The sequence below is a fragment of the Pseudopodoces humilis genome, chromosome 5 (genome assembly GCF_049639895.1).
Source record: "Pseudopodoces humilis isolate 2021_Gansu_Grassland_sample_001 chromosome 5, ASM4963989v1, whole genome shotgun sequence".
Taxonomy (NCBI): Eukaryota; Metazoa; Chordata; class Aves; order Passeriformes; family Paridae; genus Pseudopodoces; species Pseudopodoces humilis.
This window is the reverse complement of record NC_142204.1, coordinates 23,834,122-23,855,176: the sequence shown is the minus strand read 5'-3', so window position 1 is coordinate 23,855,176 and position 21,055 is coordinate 23,834,122. Positions and strand designations below refer to the sequence as shown.

Genomic DNA, 21,055 nt, shown 5'->3' with positions numbered 1-21,055 from the left:
TTGCAGGCCACTGTTTCCAGGCATGCTGGAAAGTAAGATGGGGCAATAAAATGAACAAGTGTTAAGGAAGGAAAGCTGGAAACAATAGATTCCTTCCCCCAGCACCCTCTTAGAGTGTGTGAGCCAATGTGGAGAGCTACTGCCAGAGAAAGGGGAAATGATGATAGTCCTGATCCCCCCAAGAGTTAAGACCTCTGCAAAATAGTTTGTACGGTTTTAGGCCAGATGGATTTTTGAGGGAGGGAAATGGGTTGTTTCATATAATTTTAATGAACTCCTCGATACTCTAAACAGTTTCATCTCCTTGAGTCCTGGGATTATGTGAACTTTAAAAAAAAATAAAACAGCTTTATAACAGAATTGTTTCTAGATGTCATGGCTGCAGGGAGAAGCTTCAAAACATGACTCATAAGCATGTGAAATACCAGAGAGCAAAATTAAAGAGATTTCAAACTATTAGAAAACACAAACAAACTAGTAATGTTGGAGTCCTACTCATCTAAAATTGTTTTTGGCAACATCTTGTCTCACCACTTCTTAATTCCAATTATTGCCCACACAGACATTTGCCTTTCTGTGGGCTTGGTATCTCCACAAAACATCCACCCCAAAAGCTGTGACTGTAGGAAGGGTCTTTGTCCAAACAAAGATTAATCATGAAACAGATGGGTCGGTCCACCAACATATATAATGTGATGTGCAGCTGCTGTGTGTGCTCAATAGTGGCCCCAAGAGGGGAGACAGTTTGGGGGATGGCTAGAGCCTGCTCACCATCATGTGCCTCTGTTTACCGTCCTCAAACCTCACAAAGGTTGGGAAATGTGATACTCAGGTACTCGGGTGACAGACTCATTAAAAAGGGATGAGAAGGAAGCTTTAGCTAAGCATCAGCACAGGATGGGATTTTGAATTTCATTTTTATTGCAAAGCCTGTTGAAACAAGATCCTTTTTAGTGGTGGGCTACCAATCACTGACACCCACTGTGGCCCTGAGAGCTCATTTCCCACGATTTGATTGTTTTGAAAACCTGCAGTACACCAGACACCTGAGCAATGGTCACACAGAGATGAACAGAGATAAAGACACATCAAAGGACTAAACAGATCTGCTTCCCTGGGTGTGGAAATACAGGTGTTTATTTTCATATGGATTTGTATCCTATATTCCTCTAAGTCCCCCATCCACACCCCCTATTGCAACATCCTTTTCACAGTGAGAGTTCACCTCTAACATGGCATGTCAGGTTCCTCAAGTTTTCCTACTTGAGAGACTTGATGTTGTGTGTGATTTGAAACTTAGGCCAAGTAAAACATGTGACCATTAGCTTCCACTGAAACATATCAATAAGGGCAATTCTTTAGGTTTCTTTCTTCCATCCAAGCCACTGATTGTTACTAAACTTGCCAGCTTGGCCATGCAGAAGCACAGGAGCCAATGGTCTTGTAGCAAACCAAACTAAAAACTGCATCCCTCCCCAAAGAAGAAAATCCAGACCATTATTTTTTTTCCATATAGTATGGTTATTTTTAACGTCATAACTTTATTGAGACACCAGTAGTTACCACCTTCACTTTGTTAACCACAAATATATAGGACATTGTAAACACAGGTGCCGAGGTGGCGGGGTTTGCTGTAGTTGAATTTTGGAACGGAGAGGGGCAGGGGGAGGGGGAGGAGGGGTGAAGGGACACTCGGGCTTAGACAAGACCACTCAGAGGATCCTGTATGCGGCAGGCCATCCATGAGTCATCGTATATACGCATATATGTATAGCTTTATATTATACATCTTTTTAAATATATATATATAATATATATACTATACACAGGCAGTAATGTGGCAGGGGAAGGGGCAGGGCAGCCCAGGTGGTGTTACAAATGCCACACAGGCAGCAGGGAGTTGTCTGGATGGATGGTTTGAACTTGCTGCATGAGGTGGCCTCACTGGGTTCCTTACCTTGTACCTGCTCTGGGGATGGGAGCTGAGACTCCTGTGGGAACCACCCTGCAATGCTGCCTTCCTGGGTCCTCCCAAGTGCTTGCAAGGGTACAGGGACAAAGACACCTCCTCCCCTGTGGGAACTGCCAGGAATAACGCAGAGAGGAAGGGCATGTAATGAGGTGATGAATAGGGTGATGGGGATATGGGTGATCCAGGGATGGGGACACATCAGGAGGCTGAATCCACAGACAGAACTGGGGCAAGGTTTCATCATCTCTTTGCCCTTCACAGCCTCTGCTTCCACAAAACAGTCCCTTACTTGTGGGCTTCGTAAGATAAGAAGACATCAAGGGGCCATTGCTCCCAATAAGGGATGTGTAATCCTATAATGGGGATCTCTAATTGGAACAAATGGCAGAGGGGGAAGAAAGCCACCTTATCATTTTGCTTATACAGCCTCCCCTCTGATCTCCTAATCTCTAGAGCAGGGCTGATCTCACCCACACTTAGAATGTAAAAGGGACATGTTCCAGTCAGCTGCTCAGGTCTTGCCTATGATCACCAGAAATAGGCAGTGCCTTATCAAAACCACCTAAGATAAGATAACCAGCCCTTTAGGTAGGTCTGTATGTCTCATCAGCTACAGAACCAGCCAAATGCCAATGGAAATTGCACTCTGCATTTTAAAGGGCTACATGCAAACAAGCAGAATCCCACTCCCAGGTCGGTCACCACCAACCCTCCACTGCAAAGGCTGAAAGCACATGAACCCAAGCAGAGTATGTCTTCTCCCATGAGCAAAACAAGTTGTCTAAGTATCTAATGTTGTAGAGTGCCCTGTCACATTAATGCTTTTCTTATGACACAAAGCAAGGAGAAGAGCGAGATGGGAGGTAACCCAAGATGAAGTCACCTGGCTCATGTCTCACTGAAGTGGTGCTCAGAGGGGGAGGCTCATTCCTGCCTCAATCCCACCTCAGCCCATCAGCTGGTTACATGAGGGAAGCAAGCCCAAGAGGATAAAGAAAAGCTTGCTCATTAGTCAGCCCCAAATGGTGTTTAGACACCTATGTAACTCTGATGGGAGGAGGGGCATGCAAGCTGCTCCTGCACCACACCCCAAAACAGATCCCCCACATACTGCCCATACCTCTCCTTATGTGCCTAGTCACTCACAGAGAGGGATCTCCCAGAAGGTACAACACATTTTTGTGCTGAGGGATGGCTACTTACAGCCTCCACATCCTCTTGGTTCCCTCCCCACACCTCAAAGGAAAGCATGACGCAGATGAGTCTGGGTGAGTACAACTAATTTCTCTCCTCCTCCACCTTGTCATTCAATCATTCTTCTCCCCTGGTGGGAGACAGACAGGAGGGTGTCCCCCCACATCCAGTCACAACAAACCTCTCTCAATAAAGTAAACCCATCCCAAGCCTAAATATTAGGCTGAACCCACAGAAACTGAAGCTCGAGGGGCTTCCTTCCAAAAAGCACCTCTCCTATTTACAGTATTGCATTCACTTATAGCCACAGAGCAAGGGATGTGTGCCTGTGCCCAGTCATTCCTGCTGTGTCCTTAGGGGCTACCTGATCCCCTGCTCCTGTCCTCACCAGTGGGTAACCACCACCAAGGCAGGGCAAGCCGGTGGAGGACAAGCCATGGGGACAGCCACTGGCAGCACAAGTGTGCTGGTAGGAGCAGGGAGAAACAGTGCCTGTGTAGAGAGGAGAACACTGCTCGACTTCCCTCTGGGGGCCTGCTGCTCTACAGTTTCTACCCCTTCCCTATCTTTGTGGGGCATTAGGAGGAGGGAAGAACTGGTAACCTTGGTGTCCTCCAAATGAGATGTTCACACAGCCACAAGCCAGACCTATGTCCCATTCTCCCCACTCCTAGGGGGAATATGAGGAATAGGCTGAATGTGCATTGTGGGCACCAACAGATTTTGGATCTGTTCCTGATCTCTGCCACTGAGACTAGTGTTGCATCAAGCAGGGTGACTGCCTGGGGGATGGACCTCCTCACTGCTGCAAGGTAAAGCCTGCTTCTTGTGCTCTGAGATATGTCTGTGCCTGGGAGAATTGCCTAGGTAGCTATTGCTGATTTATTTCCATTTAGGGGAAATCTGGGAATCTGTCTTCACACGCAGACCTAACTTCTAACTTGAAACAGAGAGTGGGCTTCCACAGTTGTGTCTTTACTTGGAGCAAAATCATGAGCAGTGTGGAATGTAGAGCATAGAAGCTCTATCTAAGAGTCACTGCTGCCACCTAGTCGAGGCTTTTAAGTCAGCCAGGATCTGAGATGTTGCAGAAGAGCACTAAGATCATAGACTAAGGTCTATGGCAAGTACAGAAAGTCCAGTTTTCAGACAACTCAGTCTGGCCCAAATCAATTCTCTGCACACCAAGATCGCCTCCCTATCTGAGTGGGAGGCAAAGCGCAGCCGTACAGGGTAGGACCCTTCCCAGCTTGCACCCTTCCCTGCACCCCTCTGCAAGAGCCAGACACCTGCTGGCCATCCCAGCAGCAGTACTTCTTTCTAAGTGGGGTCCTGCTCCATTCCTGTGTGCTACAAAGATGGTGTCAGCAAGAGGCTTTGTACTATTGTAAAGGAACAGAGGAATAGAGGAAGGTTCAGCAGGACCTAAGTAGCAAAACTATCCTTCTCCTCCTCCTGCCCTGGGTGAAATGACAAAGCTGCCCTCTCCCCCTTGAACCAGCCCAGCTGGGGTTGAAGGCTCTCAGGGCCCTCTAGAAGCTCACCTCCTCCATCCTGCCTCCCACAGGCACTGTATCTGGGCCCAGAGACTGTGTATGGCTCCCCTCCTGCCTCATCAAACACTGGTCTGGGAAAAGCAGTGACTAACAGGATGAACAGGTGAGGGGAATCCATGGGGGCTGAGGAAGGAGTGAATCTCAGAGCACTCCCCCTCCACTCCTCTAAGTCTCTTGCTATAACCTACAGACGGGCCTGTGATTTCTGATTGTACCTGCAAATCTTCTGTTTTCCCTTCCCATTTTCTCTCCTTGTGCTCCTCCCCCTCCCCAATACCATTTCTCCCAAACCCTCTAAAAATAAAGCACCCCTCCCTCACTAGCATGTGGCAGGGAAAAGCCCCCCTGTCTTTACATGGAGGACATTGATCCAGGCCCCTCCTCACACTCTTCAATGCTGACTCCAACACCATTCTCCTCCCTGAGCCACCAGGTGCTCCAGACCAGTTTGGATGCTCCCACATCTACTCCAACCTTTAGTGATACCACCTCTTCTAGGAAGGTCCCCAGTCCCTCTCATTTCTTCTGTTCTGCCTCCAACACCCTTTCCCCTGCCCTGCCAGTGCCATAGCTCCTCTCCTGTCCACAAGACAGACTCTGCCCTCTGTAACAAGACAGGAGGGAGAGAAGGAAAGGAGGGACCTTCCTATCAAAATGCAGATTTTGGAAAAAATTGATTCTGGCAGGTAGCTTGGTGGGAGAGAAGGAATAGGTGATGGGGAAACCTTTTTTCCTTTTTTTTTTTTGCCTTTTTTAAAAACAATAAATAAAAACAGATGACCCAGAAGGCTGGAGCATAGCTGAGAGCCACCTCTTGTACCACTCTGCACATGTCTTGTTTGTGCCTCGGCTTTCTGCCGGCAGTGGGAGCAGGGGCAGAAGGGAAAGGGGAAGGGAAAGGGGCATCGGTGGCTCAGTAGTTCTGCGTTTGGTACCCCTGTGTCTCGGTGTCGAAAGCATCTGCTGGAGGGGGCTGCTGGTATGTCCCCACCGCATCTGTAGCATCCTCCTCGTTCGTGTAGGGAGCATAAGGCATGCCGGAGTCCTGGCTTGGGTCCATGTAGTCCTGGGAGAAGAGGGCCGAATCGGCACCCAGCTGGAAACGCTGATATGCCAGGAATGCCTGGCCCACCTTTAAGGGAGGAGGTGAAGGGAGGAGATGGGAAGCACAGAGGGAAGGGAAGAGGAAAAAGAGGAGGAACGTACCGGAAGAGAGAAACAAACAAAAGTGGTGTTAGTAGTGGTTATGGATTAGTGTGCAAGGCCCACCTGGCAGATTGCTGGTGAAATGCCCCAAGAGCATGGAAGTCCACACTCTCCCACAGAAAGCACGAGCCCACAAGGAGAGAAGAGAACTGGGCAAGGATGGCTGCAAGACCAGCTGGCTGTGTGCAGCCTGCCAAGGCTCCCTGCTTTCTCTGGGATGTTCAGGGCACCCCCCTGTCTGCCGATGGAGTTTCACCAACATCGCACGGGTCGCGGAGGCTCAGTTGGCACGTGGTTATCCCAGTCAACCCCTCCTGGCTGTGGGAAGGCAATCTGCCTCAGCAACACCAGAGGGCTCACCTGCTGGGCTGTGTGTACCAGGCCATTTAACTTGTAAAGGCCAGTAAGGAGAGCAGGACTTGACACCAAGTACTGAGGTAGAGGTTACCCCCTGAAACACTTTCATCAGTCAACATCTGCAAGATGTAGCACAGACCTTGGGAAGGAGCAGCAGGAAGCAAGGCAGCTGCTTCCCAAACCAGGGGACAGTTCGCAAGTAAACTGCTGTCTCCTGCCTCAGGCACTGCAGGCAGGGAACCTTTTGGTGGACTGGGGGAGCAGGGTGGCACAGGGTTCAGCAGGCATGGCTCATTGTCCCAGAGCATCCCTGAGAGGTGAGCAGTCTAGCAGGTGATGGGGGAGAGATTTTTGGGGAATGAGGTTTGGGAAGAAATGGAAGAGATAAAACGATGGGAGCAGAGGGCATCTCCTGGCTGAAGTATTAAGTCTGAGCAGTCATCAAATAAAGGCACAGTGGTGTTACATAGCATTAGTTAAGGTACGGGTGAGGGAGAGAAGGGAGCAGAAGAGGAGAAGAAATTGCCAGTTCCAACCTTCCAGAGGGAGATGCCCTGTTCAATGGACAGCCTCACACCAATTCAATGGCCCATATCTTCCCATCCCATGCCCTGCAGTGACCACACACTCATAGTCAGGGCATTGGAACCAGCTCTGCTCAGTGACCTCCTCCAGCTGCATCCCTCCACCCCTTCCCCCAAATTCTCCCATCAGCAAGGGGCACTAAGGCAGCAAGGATGGGGAGTTAGGGAACAGGGTATTGTATTCCTCCTGAAAATTAATGTCTCTGAGTCTCCGGAAAGCCAGAAATGCCAGGAAGCCCTGTGAGGAGAGAGTGGTGTGGGAAGGAGAATCAGTAAGGTAGAGCAAATCAGAGTGTTTGACTAAAATAAAAACAAACCCCAAGGAACCAGGGGAAGAGGATGCTTGTTTGGCCACTTGCAAGCCTGTGCATGGGAAAGGATCTCTGCAGGTGATGGCACCTCCCAAAGTGTCCTGAGGGATCCCTTGCAAAAACCCTGGTCCTTGTCTCACTTTCTGCTGGAGCTTTCAAGGGACTTTTGGCAGCACTCAAGTGCAGGACACAGCTCATGAAGGGAACACACACTGCTGTTCCTCAATCTTGCTCGGTGTCACCATGTGCTGTCACCATGTGCTGACAGCACAAGCCTTTGCAGCCCCCCTTCCTCTTTGACAGCTCTGACCTTTCCTATCTGGCCCCTGCAGATAGGGCCTGTAGGAAGAAGAGAAGATAAAGCCCCAAGGGCTTATGTGTGGAGACAAGGTTAAAATGCTTTCTTGCTTGGCACTATCCTGTCACTTGACAAAAAAATCACTTGTGCTTGGTGCTCTCAGAGGCAGGAGGGAGTCATCAGAGATATTCATATTGCACCCAACAGTTTTTCTAGGAAACTAGCAATAAAGAACTGCTGGGCAAAGGGCAGTCTTAAGACAGCACCATCACCTTCCTAAAAGGTGACCCAGTGAGGTGGCAGTCCAGTGGTGGGTAAAGAATCCAGAAGAACAACGATGACATCTTGCATGATGGGAGCAAAGGTGGAAGGGAGATGGGTGCAACCCCTGGCCTGCAGGTCCCTTCTCTGTTTAGTGTCTGTAAGGTGAAAATGCTGCTGAAGTCCTCTGACACACAGGGAAAACAGTAACAGGTTGTCCAGAGAGGTGGTAGATGCCCCATCCCTGGAAACATTCAAAGTCAGATTGAACTGAGCTCTGAGACACCTTGATCTAGTTGCTCTTTGCAGGGGGGTTGGACTAGATGCCCTTTAAAAGTCCCTTCCAACCCAAATTATTGTATGATTCTATGACAATGGTGGCTGGGGAGCTGGCTTGTCCAAGGCCATATTAAAAAACCTTCTTCCACATAAGTTTTTGAGTCCCCGTTTCCCAAGTTTAGTTCCCAACCACCTCCTCTCCTGCTTTTCTTTCTCAGAAGCCATGTGAACTGAGATCCCAGAGGGAACCACTCTTAGCCAGTCACCTTTCATTCCCCACAAGATAATACAGCACAGAGGAATTTGATCCAACATCATGGCTGTACTCACCCAGGTAAAGATGGAGAAGAATGAGAATGTGATGGCTGCTCGGGCTGCATCTCCTCCCTCATTCAGTGGGTTGTCCTCTGGTTTTGAAGCTTGCCACTGGTTGGTTAGAAAGCAGAAGCCAACGAACCAGAGGAATGCCCAAAAGGCTGGGATGGACCACCACCGGCATACCAAAGGGAAGGACAAAGACAAGAAGACATGTGTGAGCATAACATAGACGTATTACATTTCTCTGGAAATTTCAATCCTCTGAGACCCACCACAATGTTGCAGACTGAGCCAAACTGACTGCTCAGCCAGTCTGAGCCCAAGTGAGCTGGCAGGCTCCATGACAGCAAATTATCAAGGTGACCAAGAGGTGTCTGCAGAAAGCACCTCAGGAGAGTTCATTTGCTCGTGTTTGGATTGATCACAGGACTTGCATTTGGCCTTGGGAGGGAGCCTGAAGGGCTTCCAGTACTAGAGAGATCACCTGGGCTCTATGAAACAGCCACTGCTTCACAAACCTGTCCTGCAAGGACAAGCAAAGAGCAATTCCTTCCACAGGAGCTGCAAAAGAGTGGGAAGCAGCTGGTCTGCAGTTACACAGAGACCAGCTTGTAACTCAGGACAGAACAGCTCAGGGACTCACATCAAGGAAAGGTGCTGAAAGATCACTAACATGTTGTGTCCCCAGGAAAGGGGTGAAGGTAGAAGGTACTGACCCTCTGCCAAGCACAGTGAGAGAAATGCGCATCCCAAAGCAACAGAAAAACAGGGCACAATCCTTCCCCTTGTCTTGTCAGCTGTACATAGGATTGCTAGGCAAGGGGCTAACTGTGAAAGAACTTGCAAGCCTGAAGTCCTTTGCAAATTCAGGTGCTTCACCTGATCCTGCTCTCACTCCATTCCTGGCCCCTTTGACACACTCCAGGGAGAGCCTGACACGGAGCAGTTTGCTTGAATGGCTGGAATAAGCCAGGAGGAAGCTCACCTGAGACTCCGATGTCCGAGAGCACTGCCTTCTTGCGGTCCTTGACGCTGCTGATCTGCGGGAAGTAGGCATCCAGAGCCAGGTAAAGAAGGCAGCTGAGGAAGGCGAGGACACCCACGGTAATGCCATAGTTGCAGGCATTGTGATTGCGGTTGAAAATGCAGTGCTCTTCTAACTCATCCATGCGGTTCACGTACCCTTCATTGACAATGGAGCCAAACACCACGATAGAGAACACCTGGTGGGGAGGGAGGCCAGAGACACATCAGGGCAAGCACCATCTCTCTGGACCGGCAGAAAGGAGCAGAGTTCTACAGGGGACAGACACCCTTCACCAGCACCTTTCTGCTCTGCTGAGCTCCTGCCCTGCTACCTTGCCTGGGTTGTAGCCACAGGGAATTTGACATGGTCTCATTTTATTTCTGAGGATTAACTTAAAATAGGACATTTTTAGATTGAACCTTCTTATCCATCTGACCTAAAGCGATGCAGAGCAGCTGCAGTCTGGAGTAAGGGTGGCTTCCCACAGACACACAGAGGGAGGTGACATGGAGCATAAATTAGGATATGGTTTTGGTGCGGGTGCCTGCATACAATGGCTTCAAGTAGTGGAAATCCTCTTAGTCTGCACTTACTCTCCCACTCATTCCTTTCCCTTCAAGAGATTAATTGTTTCTACCATGCATTTGTTCACTGATTTTATCTATCAAGCTACTACGTTCTTTTCCCCATCCACCTTCCCACAATCCACAGCCCTGCTTGCTCTGCAGCTCCATTCTGCTGGGCTTCCATTCTCCCCATTTCCCCATGCCACACACCTCTTTCCACCAGTTTTCCATCAGCCCACTTCATGACAGCACCTATCCTTCTGTCCAACATATAGGTGCCTCCAACCTTCCCCACAGATTTCAGAGGCCAAAACTCTACTCCAGGACCCTACTCCAGGTCCACTTTTCAGGGCCATTGTGAGTCCTCCCTACCTGTCACCACCACTGCCACTGCATGTTATTTTAAATCAGGCAGAATTAAGGATGAGTCCAGGTAGAAATGCCCTAATCCGCAGTTGCTGGTCTAATCTTTGCTCATGGGCTTAGCCTTCGTCGCAAGGCCACAAGGCTGTCCCTCTTTGACACAGCAGGTTCACCAAAGCAGAGAGCTATTTACAGCAGCCCCAGTCCTGCACCTTGCATCTCAAATAAAAAGCTTTCCCTTCCCCACAGAAGAAAGAGGGGAATATTAAGGCAGCATGTACAGATTTTTCTTTGCAGGGCATCTGGAGAACCTCACTAGGAACAGCCGACTAGATGCTGCCTGCAAGAGCCTTAGGGAAATTGGAATGGGACTTCAAGTATGGGATGAAATTACATATGAAGTGCACTAGGACATCACCAGGGTACTCTGCCAGCCTGGGAAATGTCTGCACAAGACCTGGCACCCTTGGAACCAGCAACCCATCCCCAAGGAAAAGCAGCCTTTTCCTTGTAATGTAAGAAGATGAGGAGGCCAAGTCTTCTACAGGAAGTGGAGCTAGGTCTGAGTCTTTGCCTGCTTAGGACCCCAGTTCCACTTAACTCAACCAAGCACCAGAAGACAACCCAGAAAGCAGAGAAGGAGCTTTGTGAGTGCAGGGAAAATGGTTGATTAATGCCAACCCAATACACCACCAATCATCAGTGAGGCTGGATACCTGAGATCCAAAGCACAGACCTCTGATGCTTGGCCTGTGACATCAAGAACCAGAGAAAAAGCCTTACTCACAGTCCCCCAGCAGCCCTTGAGCAGATACTCAACATCAACCACATTTCACCTGCCAAACTCTAACAAATATCCATTGACACCAATATTATTTTTTCACCTCAAGTCTCATAATTGGGTCACACTTGGGTTGTTGAAATTGGGTGTATCACGCTAGAGCAAACTAAAAAAAGCTGGAAGCTGGTGTTCCCAAGCGTAGGAGCTGTATGGGTTCTCTGAAAATCACAAGAGCTTTTTAAGTTTAGAAGTAAAATAACCAATTTGTCCTCCTCCTCATCCTTCTTCTTGCAAATCTAGATGGATCATATTTTGCAGAAATTGCCCGTTTAAATTAAATAAGAATGTCTTCTGCTAGAAGCAAAAATTTCATCCTCAAAATTTTAGCCTGAATAGTTTGGAAAGCAGCGAAATTACAATTACAACTGACAATTACAGCCAGGTTCTTTCAGTGGGATGTCTCACACACCTTCACAACAGGCTGGGCTGACAGGTCTGCTTAGGGTCATTGGCAATAACACCCTGTTCCTCTGAGCTGAGGAAGAGCTGACAGACTCCTGAAGTGACACCCCAGTGTGAAGCTGTGACCAGCACTGATGCTGACACCTGAAGTACCAAACTCCATATATTGAGCTCACAAAATGGGTGCCCTGTTTTCTGCAGCATTAGACAGAAAGCTTATCTTCTTTTAGGAAGATGAGGAACAGCCTCTAAAGTAGCATAGTCTGGTGTTCAGTTTTGGTTTAGGGCTCAAAACTGGTAAAATGTTGATTCCCTGAGTCAGACAAACCCTTGCAATGAGCTGTATTGTGAGTCTCTGCTTACTCATTTGGGATGAATGAACTTCTGTAATGGTCTCTCCCCAGAGACACATCTGTGGAGATATATCCTGATACACATCTTCTCTCTGCTTTTACCTTTAGGTTTGCTGCTGGGCTGGGCAGAGTAATTTCTTTTTGCATTTGCTCTTTCATACCTTTTTATGCTGGCACATCATAAAGGCACAGCTCAGAGTCACAAGACTAGAGGAACATCTCCCTCTCCCTAATTTCTAAGCAGAGGTGGCATTCCTAAGCTTCCTTTCTCCATCTGCAGACAGCCAAGATGCCAGACTTCTCTCCTAGGAAGAGAAACCTGTTTCACAGCCTGGAGGTGCCCAATGTATGATTTACAGGCAAGCATCTGATTTCAGATGGAGTTTTCTGTGGAGATTCCACTAAGCGTGTTCTCACTTGTGAGCAGAGTAAGACACTGTGGATGCTTATCTTCTCTGTCCTGAAACAGCCATCCCAAAGTACTCTTTGTCCTTAGGAAAGTTTTCTATGGACCAAAGCACAGTAGCTTAAGAGATGTCTCCTTCTCTCTGTGTTTTCCTCACCATTGGTATCAGCTCTGATCCATGCTCCTATCCCTGGTACTGCAGAGAGGACAAAAGAGGGGGCGTGCTCCCTTTGCCAGCCTGTCACCACCCTGATGGCACAGCAGAACGCTGTGAAGACCCACTGTGCACAGAAGCCTTGAGCTGGGCTGGGTTACACTGACTGGGCAAGAATGGGCAGGCTCAAACCGGAGATTCCAGGCAGAGCCGGACAGCAAAAGAAGCAATTGCTGCTGCTGCTGCTGCTGCTGCTGACAGGCAACATCACCTGTCTCATTCCCATGACGTCCGTACCTGGAAATTGTTGTGACAAACAATTTTCTGAAAAAAAAAATCATAGTTATGAGAGCTTAGATCTTGCAGTCTTTAGGAGAAACAGTTGCACACTTCATCCATGGCAGCTATTCCTTGTTGGTAAGGGAGCACCACCTGATGTGGCAACTCATCTTAGAAAGAGCAAATATATTTTGTTTCCTTGATTTCACAATCCATGCCCTGCAAGATGATCCAAGCAGCAGATGCAGAATGAATGACTGCCTAGATTATAAACAAAGCACCAAGTTTTCAAGGATTAAGTGTTTACATTCCTGTCCCCATCACATCTGCAGCACTTGTAAGGAAATGCCAGTGACCACCAGCACTGGGACAAGCTTCCTCTGCTCTGTGTCACTGCTCCTTGTGTCTTCTCCTGCCATTTGGCACTCGCTGCATAAAGCCTTGCCTACGGCCACTAACAAAGTGACCCAAAATACACATCCAGCTGCAAAGAGGAGGCAAGGAGAAGATGGCAGAAGTCTTCTCCTGACTGAGCAATGAGATGCAGGCAAGTGGCTTGTCTGCAGACTAACAGGAAGCCTTCTGAGGCTCCCAAATGCAGCCCATCCTTCCACTCGGCAGAGGGGGATCACTGGCCACTTTCTTATGCCTGTTAACAAAAACCAGCCAGCCATCCCCAGCTTTGTGCACTTAAGCTGCCTCATTTCTTCAGCAAGGCTGCTTCAGTCAGTTAACAGACTTGAACTAACTAGATTTTTAGGTTGAGAGGGTTTCTTTAAGCCTCCAAGAGCAAAATCAATTGGGCAGGTGTGCAGCCTGTCTGGAGGTACACATTTAATAAGCAGTAATATATTTGACTACACTCAAAAAAGGACAGAAAAGAGCACTTGGAAAAGATCTGACCAACTCAGCCCTGCTGCTGGGACCTGGCTTAGCTCCACTTCACTGCTCCTTAAACACCACATCAACACAGGTTGTTGCAATCATTTTCTTCGATTCCTGTTTTCATCTAAGAGCTTCAAAGACACCAAGTGCAGCACAGAGCCAGGTGCATTGCAAAGCTGACAGAGGCAGAGCAAAGTGCCAAAAGATGCAGCAAAATTAACTTAATGCTTAGCACTGCAGGGAGGAGACAGAGAAGATGAGAGTTCTCCTCTCCTCGTTTCTCAAGAGGCTCATGCTGACCATTACAGGCACATAAAAGCTCATTACAGTGAGAAAAGTGCAAACTAGGCAAAATTCTGCATCTTGTCATAAAATACCCTTTTTAACCCCCCCTTTGGTAAACTAGGTGATATGGTTTTGCCAAAAGCTAAGGTGAGAGATGGGAAGAGAGGCTCTCCAGTCCCTCCCCATTGCAGGCTCAGCCCTGCAGAAAGCCAGGCAAAACCTCCTGAGCATCATGTGAGGCGCTTTCCACCATGCTGCCCATCCCCAGCTGTGCATCAGATGCTCCTGAGCATCATGTGACAGATGCAAAGCACAGCCAGCCTCTGGCAGTGCACTAGGTTTTTCTTGCACCTCATCCCAGGACTTTGTCATGCTGCCTTCATGACTTCATCCCCAAGATCCCCCTGATGGCTGTGGTGGGGATGAGACTGAAGAGGGTTTCTGCTGAGCTGCCTACTTGGGCTCGCCGCGATGCCCTCCAGTCACAGCCTCTGTCGCACTGCGTGCTGCCTCTTCCTCTCACACACCCTGCTTTTTATTCTGTTATAGAGAGGAAATAGTTTGATGACATAATATTCCTCGTGGGACTTCAAATCAAATCCCCCTCAGGCAGAACGAAGCCATAACCTCTTCCGAGTTTGATCTGGTAATGACCAGGAATAAATCTGTTTAAAAAGAAAGCAAGAGCAGGAGATGGTGCAAATGATAAACTGGCAGAGATGATCTGGCTTTCATTTTCATTCAGCCACTTGCAAATGGAGTCTCTAGAAAGCTTTGGAGTGCCCTGCACAGACATGGAATATTATTATTATTACTATTATTATTGTTGTTGTTATTATTATTGTTGTTGTTGATATTGTTATTTTCATTAAATCTACTTGTATTTAGTTCATTTTGAAGAAAACACATGCAGGTTTTGAGATGCATGGGACTGGCAGCTTGGAAACAGGCGGCCTCTATTTATTCCTCCCAGCCAGCACCATGCAGGCAGTCTCCTGCCCACAGTCTCGACAGTCTGAGCCTTGTACAGGTGCTGGAGGAGGCCAGTCTCCCTGGACTCCATTTCCCTGAACGTGGGACAGGGGGAAAAGCACAGGTATACCAGCACCTCCCTCCCAGCTCACCCTCCCTGGCCATCAGCCACGTGGCACCAGCTCCCTGGCCAAGGCTGAGCTGGAGCAGGTGACTGAAGGGAGAAAGGCTCCGCATCCCTAATTCCTGCCATGGGATCTGGGACACACTTTCCTGGCCAGACAGCTTTTTTTTCACACATGGTTTGGCAGCCGACTGCCTGGCCATTAACCCTTCTGCCTCCCACCAGACCTGTGCTCAGGTCTCATGCACTTCCCATGGTTGAACAGCATCTTCTGTCCCACCACTGCTGGTGACAACCTTCCACAATTACATGTCCATGCTGGTATCCAGGTTCCTCTGTGCTTTCTAGATGGTCCCTACATTGCTGTGCCACTGGTCAGCGAAGTGACCACCCAAAAGTTGCATCTTTCTCCTAGATGAAAAGTTCAGTTTTCTTTCTAGCAACACATATCGCCCTCCTTGGCTTGGCTGTGCCAGCATAGGCAGAGAACTGCACCCCGTGCCACCTGCAGTGCCTGCTCCTCTTGCAGACATGCGGGTCCACTCTGCTGCCTTGTTTTGACACAAAGATTTCCCTCAGCCATGTCCCATCACCACACAGTTCCTCTGCTTCTCTCCCCTGTATGCCTCTCATGTTTTGAAACAGCAGATTACATACGGTTGTCTTAGTTTTTGCTCATGTTTCTGACTGTCTTTGGTCCCTATTGCTACTTCTCAGACTTTTATCTGGAAATGTCATTAAAGAGAAATTTGTTTCTGCTCCAGATCCTTCCTGGAAATGCTATGCTGGAAACAACACAACCTGCTGTATCCACCCTGAATCGGTGTGCAACTGTGCATATCTGTTGTTCATCTTCTGACACAGCCTTTCACCCAATCTCAGTGACAGCAAAGCTCCAAAAATCCTTTTGAAGCTGACCTAGGCAAGGGCATCCCATGAAGAACTGTCCCTAGGGCTAGACTGAAAGCACGTGCTTTGAACCACTGTGTTCCTTTCATCTGCACCAATTTACCTCACAAGCACACAGCCAGTGAGTGTGGTGGCTGCAGCAAAAATGGGGTGGAGGAGCAGAGGCAGAAAAGCATGAGCTATGGGTCAGGACAATGGGCAATGCTAAATTAACTGGGGAGAGAAAGAAGGTGGGAGCCCAGTTGCAGCTGCTTTTAGACTAACAAGGCCTCCAGGCTCTAAGGCTCTGTTTAACTGCCATTGCAAACCCATCCTACGTGTCCTTGGGAAGAGACAAGTGGTTTTGTAAGCCAAACATGAGTGTGGCAGGCCAGGGATCTGCTGGCAAGGCAGGGGATGGGGCTCTCTGCCATGCTGTGGCTAGTTCCCATCCTCCAGCTTTCAGGTGCCAACCTCTCACGGGGAAGCCAGGAATGTGGTTTCTGTCCTTCACCTGCAGTGTCTGCTCAGCTGGAGCTGCTTGGGATGTGCTGGGGGTGTAAACACAGGGGCCAGCCCTCCTGTACCACTTCAAATCTCCTGGATGCTCCTATCAGCCAGAGGACATGGTGGCAATAGCAGCACGTGATGGAAAAGGAGACTGAGTGCCTCCGCTCACCAAACTTCTCTTTGGAGAGGCAGTGACCTCGGTGTTGGAGGGGGACTTGGCACCTCAGCCTGTGTGACAAATTTTAATGGGCTGCTTTGTCTGCGCAGCTCTGGTTAGAAATACTCTTACTCAAGTTCACATCAAAGCAACCTGGGCCTGCTTCCAAAAACTGAGTTACTTTTGCCTTGTTAGGCTTTTACATCAAGCAGCACTTCAGTTTCTCCAGCCAGCAGGTTTCCAAGCAGGCAGGAGCACCTGGAACAACCTGTTTCGATTAGCATTTTACTTATTTATGGTGCCAGTGCTATATCCAATGCCTGTCAGTTGCAGAGGAGCCACCCAGCTCCCCTGCACCGGCTGTGGAGAGCACTGCTGCACTGCCCTGTGGGTCAGGGCACAATGGGAATAGGTAGGGATGTGCTCACACTTGCCTGCTTTATTTCAAGAATAATCCTGGAGATGTGCAGCCCTAGCTCAGTGTGGGTCACCCAACACCATGAGCTCCAGCTGTAGCAACAATAGCTCCAGCTTCTGGGTCACCTAAACATCCAAACCTGACTGGCAACCCCACAGAGCCATCACTGATCACCAGCACACACACCAGGCAACCAGGCAACCTTTCTGTAGGGAGACACTCTGCTGTGCCTGCTGACCTCCAAAGCACCCACGAAACCTGAGCTGCCTCACAACGCTGTCGTGGTGGACAGATGTTCCAGAATTGCTAAACTCTTTCCATAGTTTAGCATTCTCCTTGTCAAATTTATCCTATCTCCTCTTCAGCAAGGAGCAACATAAATAATCTTCGGTCATCCCATCTGTTCCTCATCCTGCAGTTCTCCCTGGAGATTTGCTGCCACCTCAATTGGGCTGCAAACTCCCTGGGCAGGAACCACTTTTGGTGCCTGTTGGTAAAAAGCCACATGCACCTCTGTGCCATCATGAAGTCTGCTAAAAGGCAGCATGACCCAAGCACAAGGTCAGTGCCTGAGGAAGCAATCATGGGAATTTCTGCTCTCAGTGAAGGCTCATCATGTGAAACAGGCCAAAAGGAGCCTCCAGCTTGCCCTGGAGGGACAATGGACCATTCATGCCATGAGCAGGATAAAGGCAAATGAGATCTCAGGAGATGGCAGGCAAAATACTTTCAGTGTGTGCAAAAGCACGTGAAAGGAAGGATTCTCAGAGAGACCACGAGGAAGGAGAGCCCTTGGCCACAAGAAGAGTTTGGCTCATAGAACCTGGCACTAGAAAGTCTAAGTATGGGTGCAATCACAGTTTATAAATACCCAGGGGAAAACACCAGGGATGGAAAAGCACCATTTAAATTGAGGGGCAAAAGATCACAAAAGTAAATGGATACTAAACAGATTAACAGTGGAACCCTCTCTCAGAGGAAGTGAGAAGGGAAGAAAACCACAAACTAGTCTTTTCTCAGCAAAGTTCCTCCAATTTATGGAAGGGGCCATAAAGGGTCTGATGCTTGTGACAGCCTGAGAGAGGATTTCACTGCCCACGAGGACCCCTCTTGGTCTCAAGTTTAAAGAGAAGACCAAAACTACATCTAAATTTTTATATTTGGGGTCAGCTTTTGGTTCCCCTGCTTTGTTAAAGGAGAGATGCTCAGGAGGACACACAAGACCAAGACAGTGGAAAAGCTGAAGAAGGAAGGCATAGCCTTGCACCATGATAGTCATGATGCACCCTCCCTTGCTGAACTGCTGGCCTGGAGCACCTCCAGCCTCTGCAAAAGAACTTTAATTTCCAGAGCCAAGTGAAGTGCCTGGGGTAAATCCCATCTTGTCCTCTGTCAAGGTCAGATGGGCAGGGAGAAATAGCATGGGGTCCCAAGGAAATGCCACTCTCCAGAAAGTGCTTCTTGCCAGAGGAGACCTTGCAGGGCACAGAAATGAGCTCAGCAAGCAAGCCAACAGTGTCGGAGATACTCTGAAGCAGATTAGGTACCTAATTAAAAAACAAACATATTTCTCATTCTCTCTCCCTCACCTGGCGCCTCTGGGAAGCCAAAATCCTGCAGTGCTTGGATGAAGGGGGGGAAAAAACCCACCAGACTGAGAGGCAGATAAAGATAAAATTCTGCCACAGAGATTAGCAACGGGAGAGCCTTTGTAGGTCACATCACGTCCATCATCCCTGGGCACACAGGCTGGCTCCACTCCAGCCTCCCAGGGGCGGGGGGCACGCGTACCCCCTCTCCTGGCGCCCAGCAGCAGCCCCGACGCAGCCAACCCGCTCCCAGCGTGATGTGCTGTACTGTAAACAAGCTCAGGCAGATGGACAGACAGACAGAATGCCCGCATTAATCAAGTCCTCAGATGTCCTGGGGCTCTCCAGCCACCCCTCCGAGTCACCCAGAGGGGACATCACGCACCCACCCGGCTGGGAGGACAAGGGCTGCTTCCCCACCACCACCAGCAAGCCAGGCCACCTTCCCTTCTCCTCCTTGTTTCCACCTGGCACTGCTTTTATTTTATTTCCCCAAAGCCAGCCTGCTGCTTTGCCTCCCAGTTCCCCTGCGCATGTGTCTCCCCTGCGTTCTCTCCCTGCCTGCCCTCCCTTCTCTGCTCCCGGCTGAGACCTCAATCTCTCCCCCGCCAGCTCGCTGCTGCAGCTCTCGCTCCCTTAATCCCAATGACCTTCTTGAACAAACGCGCCAGCCCCATGGGCAGCCATGGGATCAGCGTCACGAGAAGAGGGAGAAACCTTCCCAAGACACCCCAGTCAGGCTCCTCTTTCCCCCTGCCCCCTTTCCCCAAGAATTACAAAGAGGAAAACATTACAGGGAAAGCAGGTTGGGGGGCTGAGAGGGTAAGGGTAAAACACAGAGCAACATCCAGCCCTCACAGCCCCCCTCAACTCACCCCAGCACGGCCTGAGCCCAGCACTCTCTGACCCCTAGGAAAGCAATTCCAGGACTGCAGCATCCCCCCCTCCCGGGTTCCCCCTGTCACCCCACATCCTGCTGTCTCCCTGCATCCACCATAAACACACAGAGATGGAAGAGTGAGAAGACATCCCACCCTGGAAACCACCAGAGATGGAGACAGGGTCACGGTCCAGCCTGACTCACCCTTTCCCTCCCCGCGGAACAAACCCCAGACCAGCCCGCTCTCACCCTATATGGGCCTACATCCACACACACAGATAGACGTACATACAGCTGTACGTCTGTGTGCATGTATACGTCTGGATATACCTGGAGATTTATACATACAGAGACATATAAACCCAGAGGCAGATCCCTATATCCAAACATACCTGCAGATATATATAAGAGACGCAGCCATAAATGCTATGGAAGCATATACGTACATATCTCTGTGTACAGATCTAGGCTGTGCAGAGACCTATTGATGGACACATGCATATTATATACGTGGATACATACGCATACACATGCATATATAAAGCATATAATAATAAATATGTAACACATAACAGATTACATATAATAACGTGTAATGGGATAGAACATACAGCGCGATGGTTTTATGTGTGTGTGTGTGTGTGTGTGTGTGTGTGTGTGTATGCAGGTGTGCAGGAAGGTCAGGTGTGCGCTCCGGAGGGAGCCCCGCGCCCCCCGCAGCCCGGCGGGTCGCCCCCCGCCCCACTGCCGGTGCCGGTGTCGGTGCCGCCCGCGGGGGCGGCGGGGCCTTACCCAGGAGACGAACCGCAGGATGGTCTGCGGCTGCCGGATGAAGGCCTGCGGGTCGAAGGCGCCGCCGGCTTTCCCCGCTCCGAAGGCGCCCCCGTCCATGGCGGCGGGGGGGTGGGCGGGAGGCAGGCGGGGGGCTCGGCGGGCGGTGCCGGGCTGCGCCGAGCCGAGCCGGGCTGCGTCGAGCCGAGCCGGGCCGAGCGGTGCCTGGCAGCCCGGCGGCGACGAGCCGCGCGCGCCCGCCCACGGGGACGCGCCGCGCCGGGGGCGCGCACCCACCCCTTCCCCCCGCGCCGCCGCCCGCGGCACATGGCGGGGACAAACGCGGGGCCAGGCGGGCCGGGGCCGTGCGGTGCCCCGGGTGCGGGCGCTGCGGGGGTGGGAACGCCTCCCGGCACTAAGGCGGGCCACTCCAGACCCCCGGGGAAGGGATGGGGGCGATGCTGCTCCTGGTTTCTGTGGGGCCCGGCGGGGCGGGCCCCCTGCTCGGCCCTAGTGAGTGAGGCCGCGTGTGGGGGCCGTGTCCGGTCCCGAGCTCCCAAGTACGAGAGCAAGAGCTACCCGAGAGGGTCCCGCAGAGGCCACAAAGATGGTTTGGGGTCCGGAGCATCTCTTAGGAGGAGAGACTGAGGGAGCTGGGCCTGTTTAGTCTGGAGAACAGAAGACTGAGAGGGGATCTCATTAATGCATATAAATATCTCAAAGGTGGGTGGATGGTGCCAGACGCTTCTCAGTGGTGCCCAGCAGAGCAATAAACTAAAACAAGGGAAATTTCACTTGAACGTGAGGAAGAACTTCTTTACGTTCAAGGTGGCAGAGGAACTGGAACAG

At 50.1% G+C, this 21,055-nt stretch overlaps 1 protein-coding gene across 2 annotated transcripts; it reads right to left on the bottom strand.

Annotated features, from left to right (window-relative positions):
- Positions 1–900: 900 nt before the first annotated feature.
- Positions 901–20,419, bottom strand: SYNGR1 (synaptogyrin 1). 2 transcript variants are annotated; one of them, XM_005527632.2, is made up of 4 exons: positions 20,228–20,417; positions 9,322–9,559; positions 8,349–8,494; positions 901–5,854 (listed from the first exon to the last, which is right to left on the bottom strand). In XM_005527632.2, exons 1-4 carry the CDS (start codon positions 20,324–20,326, stop codon positions 5,636–5,638), a joined length of 702 nt encoding a protein of 233 aa, XP_005527689.1. In that variant the 5' UTR covers positions 20,327–20,417; the 3' UTR covers positions 901–5,635. The 2 variants fall into 2 exon arrangements, with proteins under 2 accessions (XP_005527689.1, XP_014112118.1); XM_014256643.2 differs by having other exon boundaries at positions 5,712–7,107; positions 20,228–20,419.
- Between the last annotated feature and the right edge of the window lie 636 nt (positions 20,420–21,055).

What these genes read in the sequence shown, in the direction of transcription:
- SYNGR1 (XM_005527632.2), bottom strand. Translation starts at nt 20,326, where the DNA reads ATGGACGGGGGCGCCTTCGGAGCGGGGAAAGCCGGCGGCGCCTTCGAC. An exon ending in TCCTGCGGTTCGTCTCCTGG is followed by an intron (nt 9,560 to 20,227) that starts GTAAGGCCCCGC and finishes CCTCCCCACCAG; the next exon opens with GTGTTCTCTATCGTGGTGTT. An exon ending in CTCGGACATCGGAGTCTCAG is followed by an intron (nt 8,495 to 9,321) that starts GTGAGCTTCCTC and finishes GGTCCATCCCAG; the next exon opens with CCTTTTGGGCATTCCTCTGG.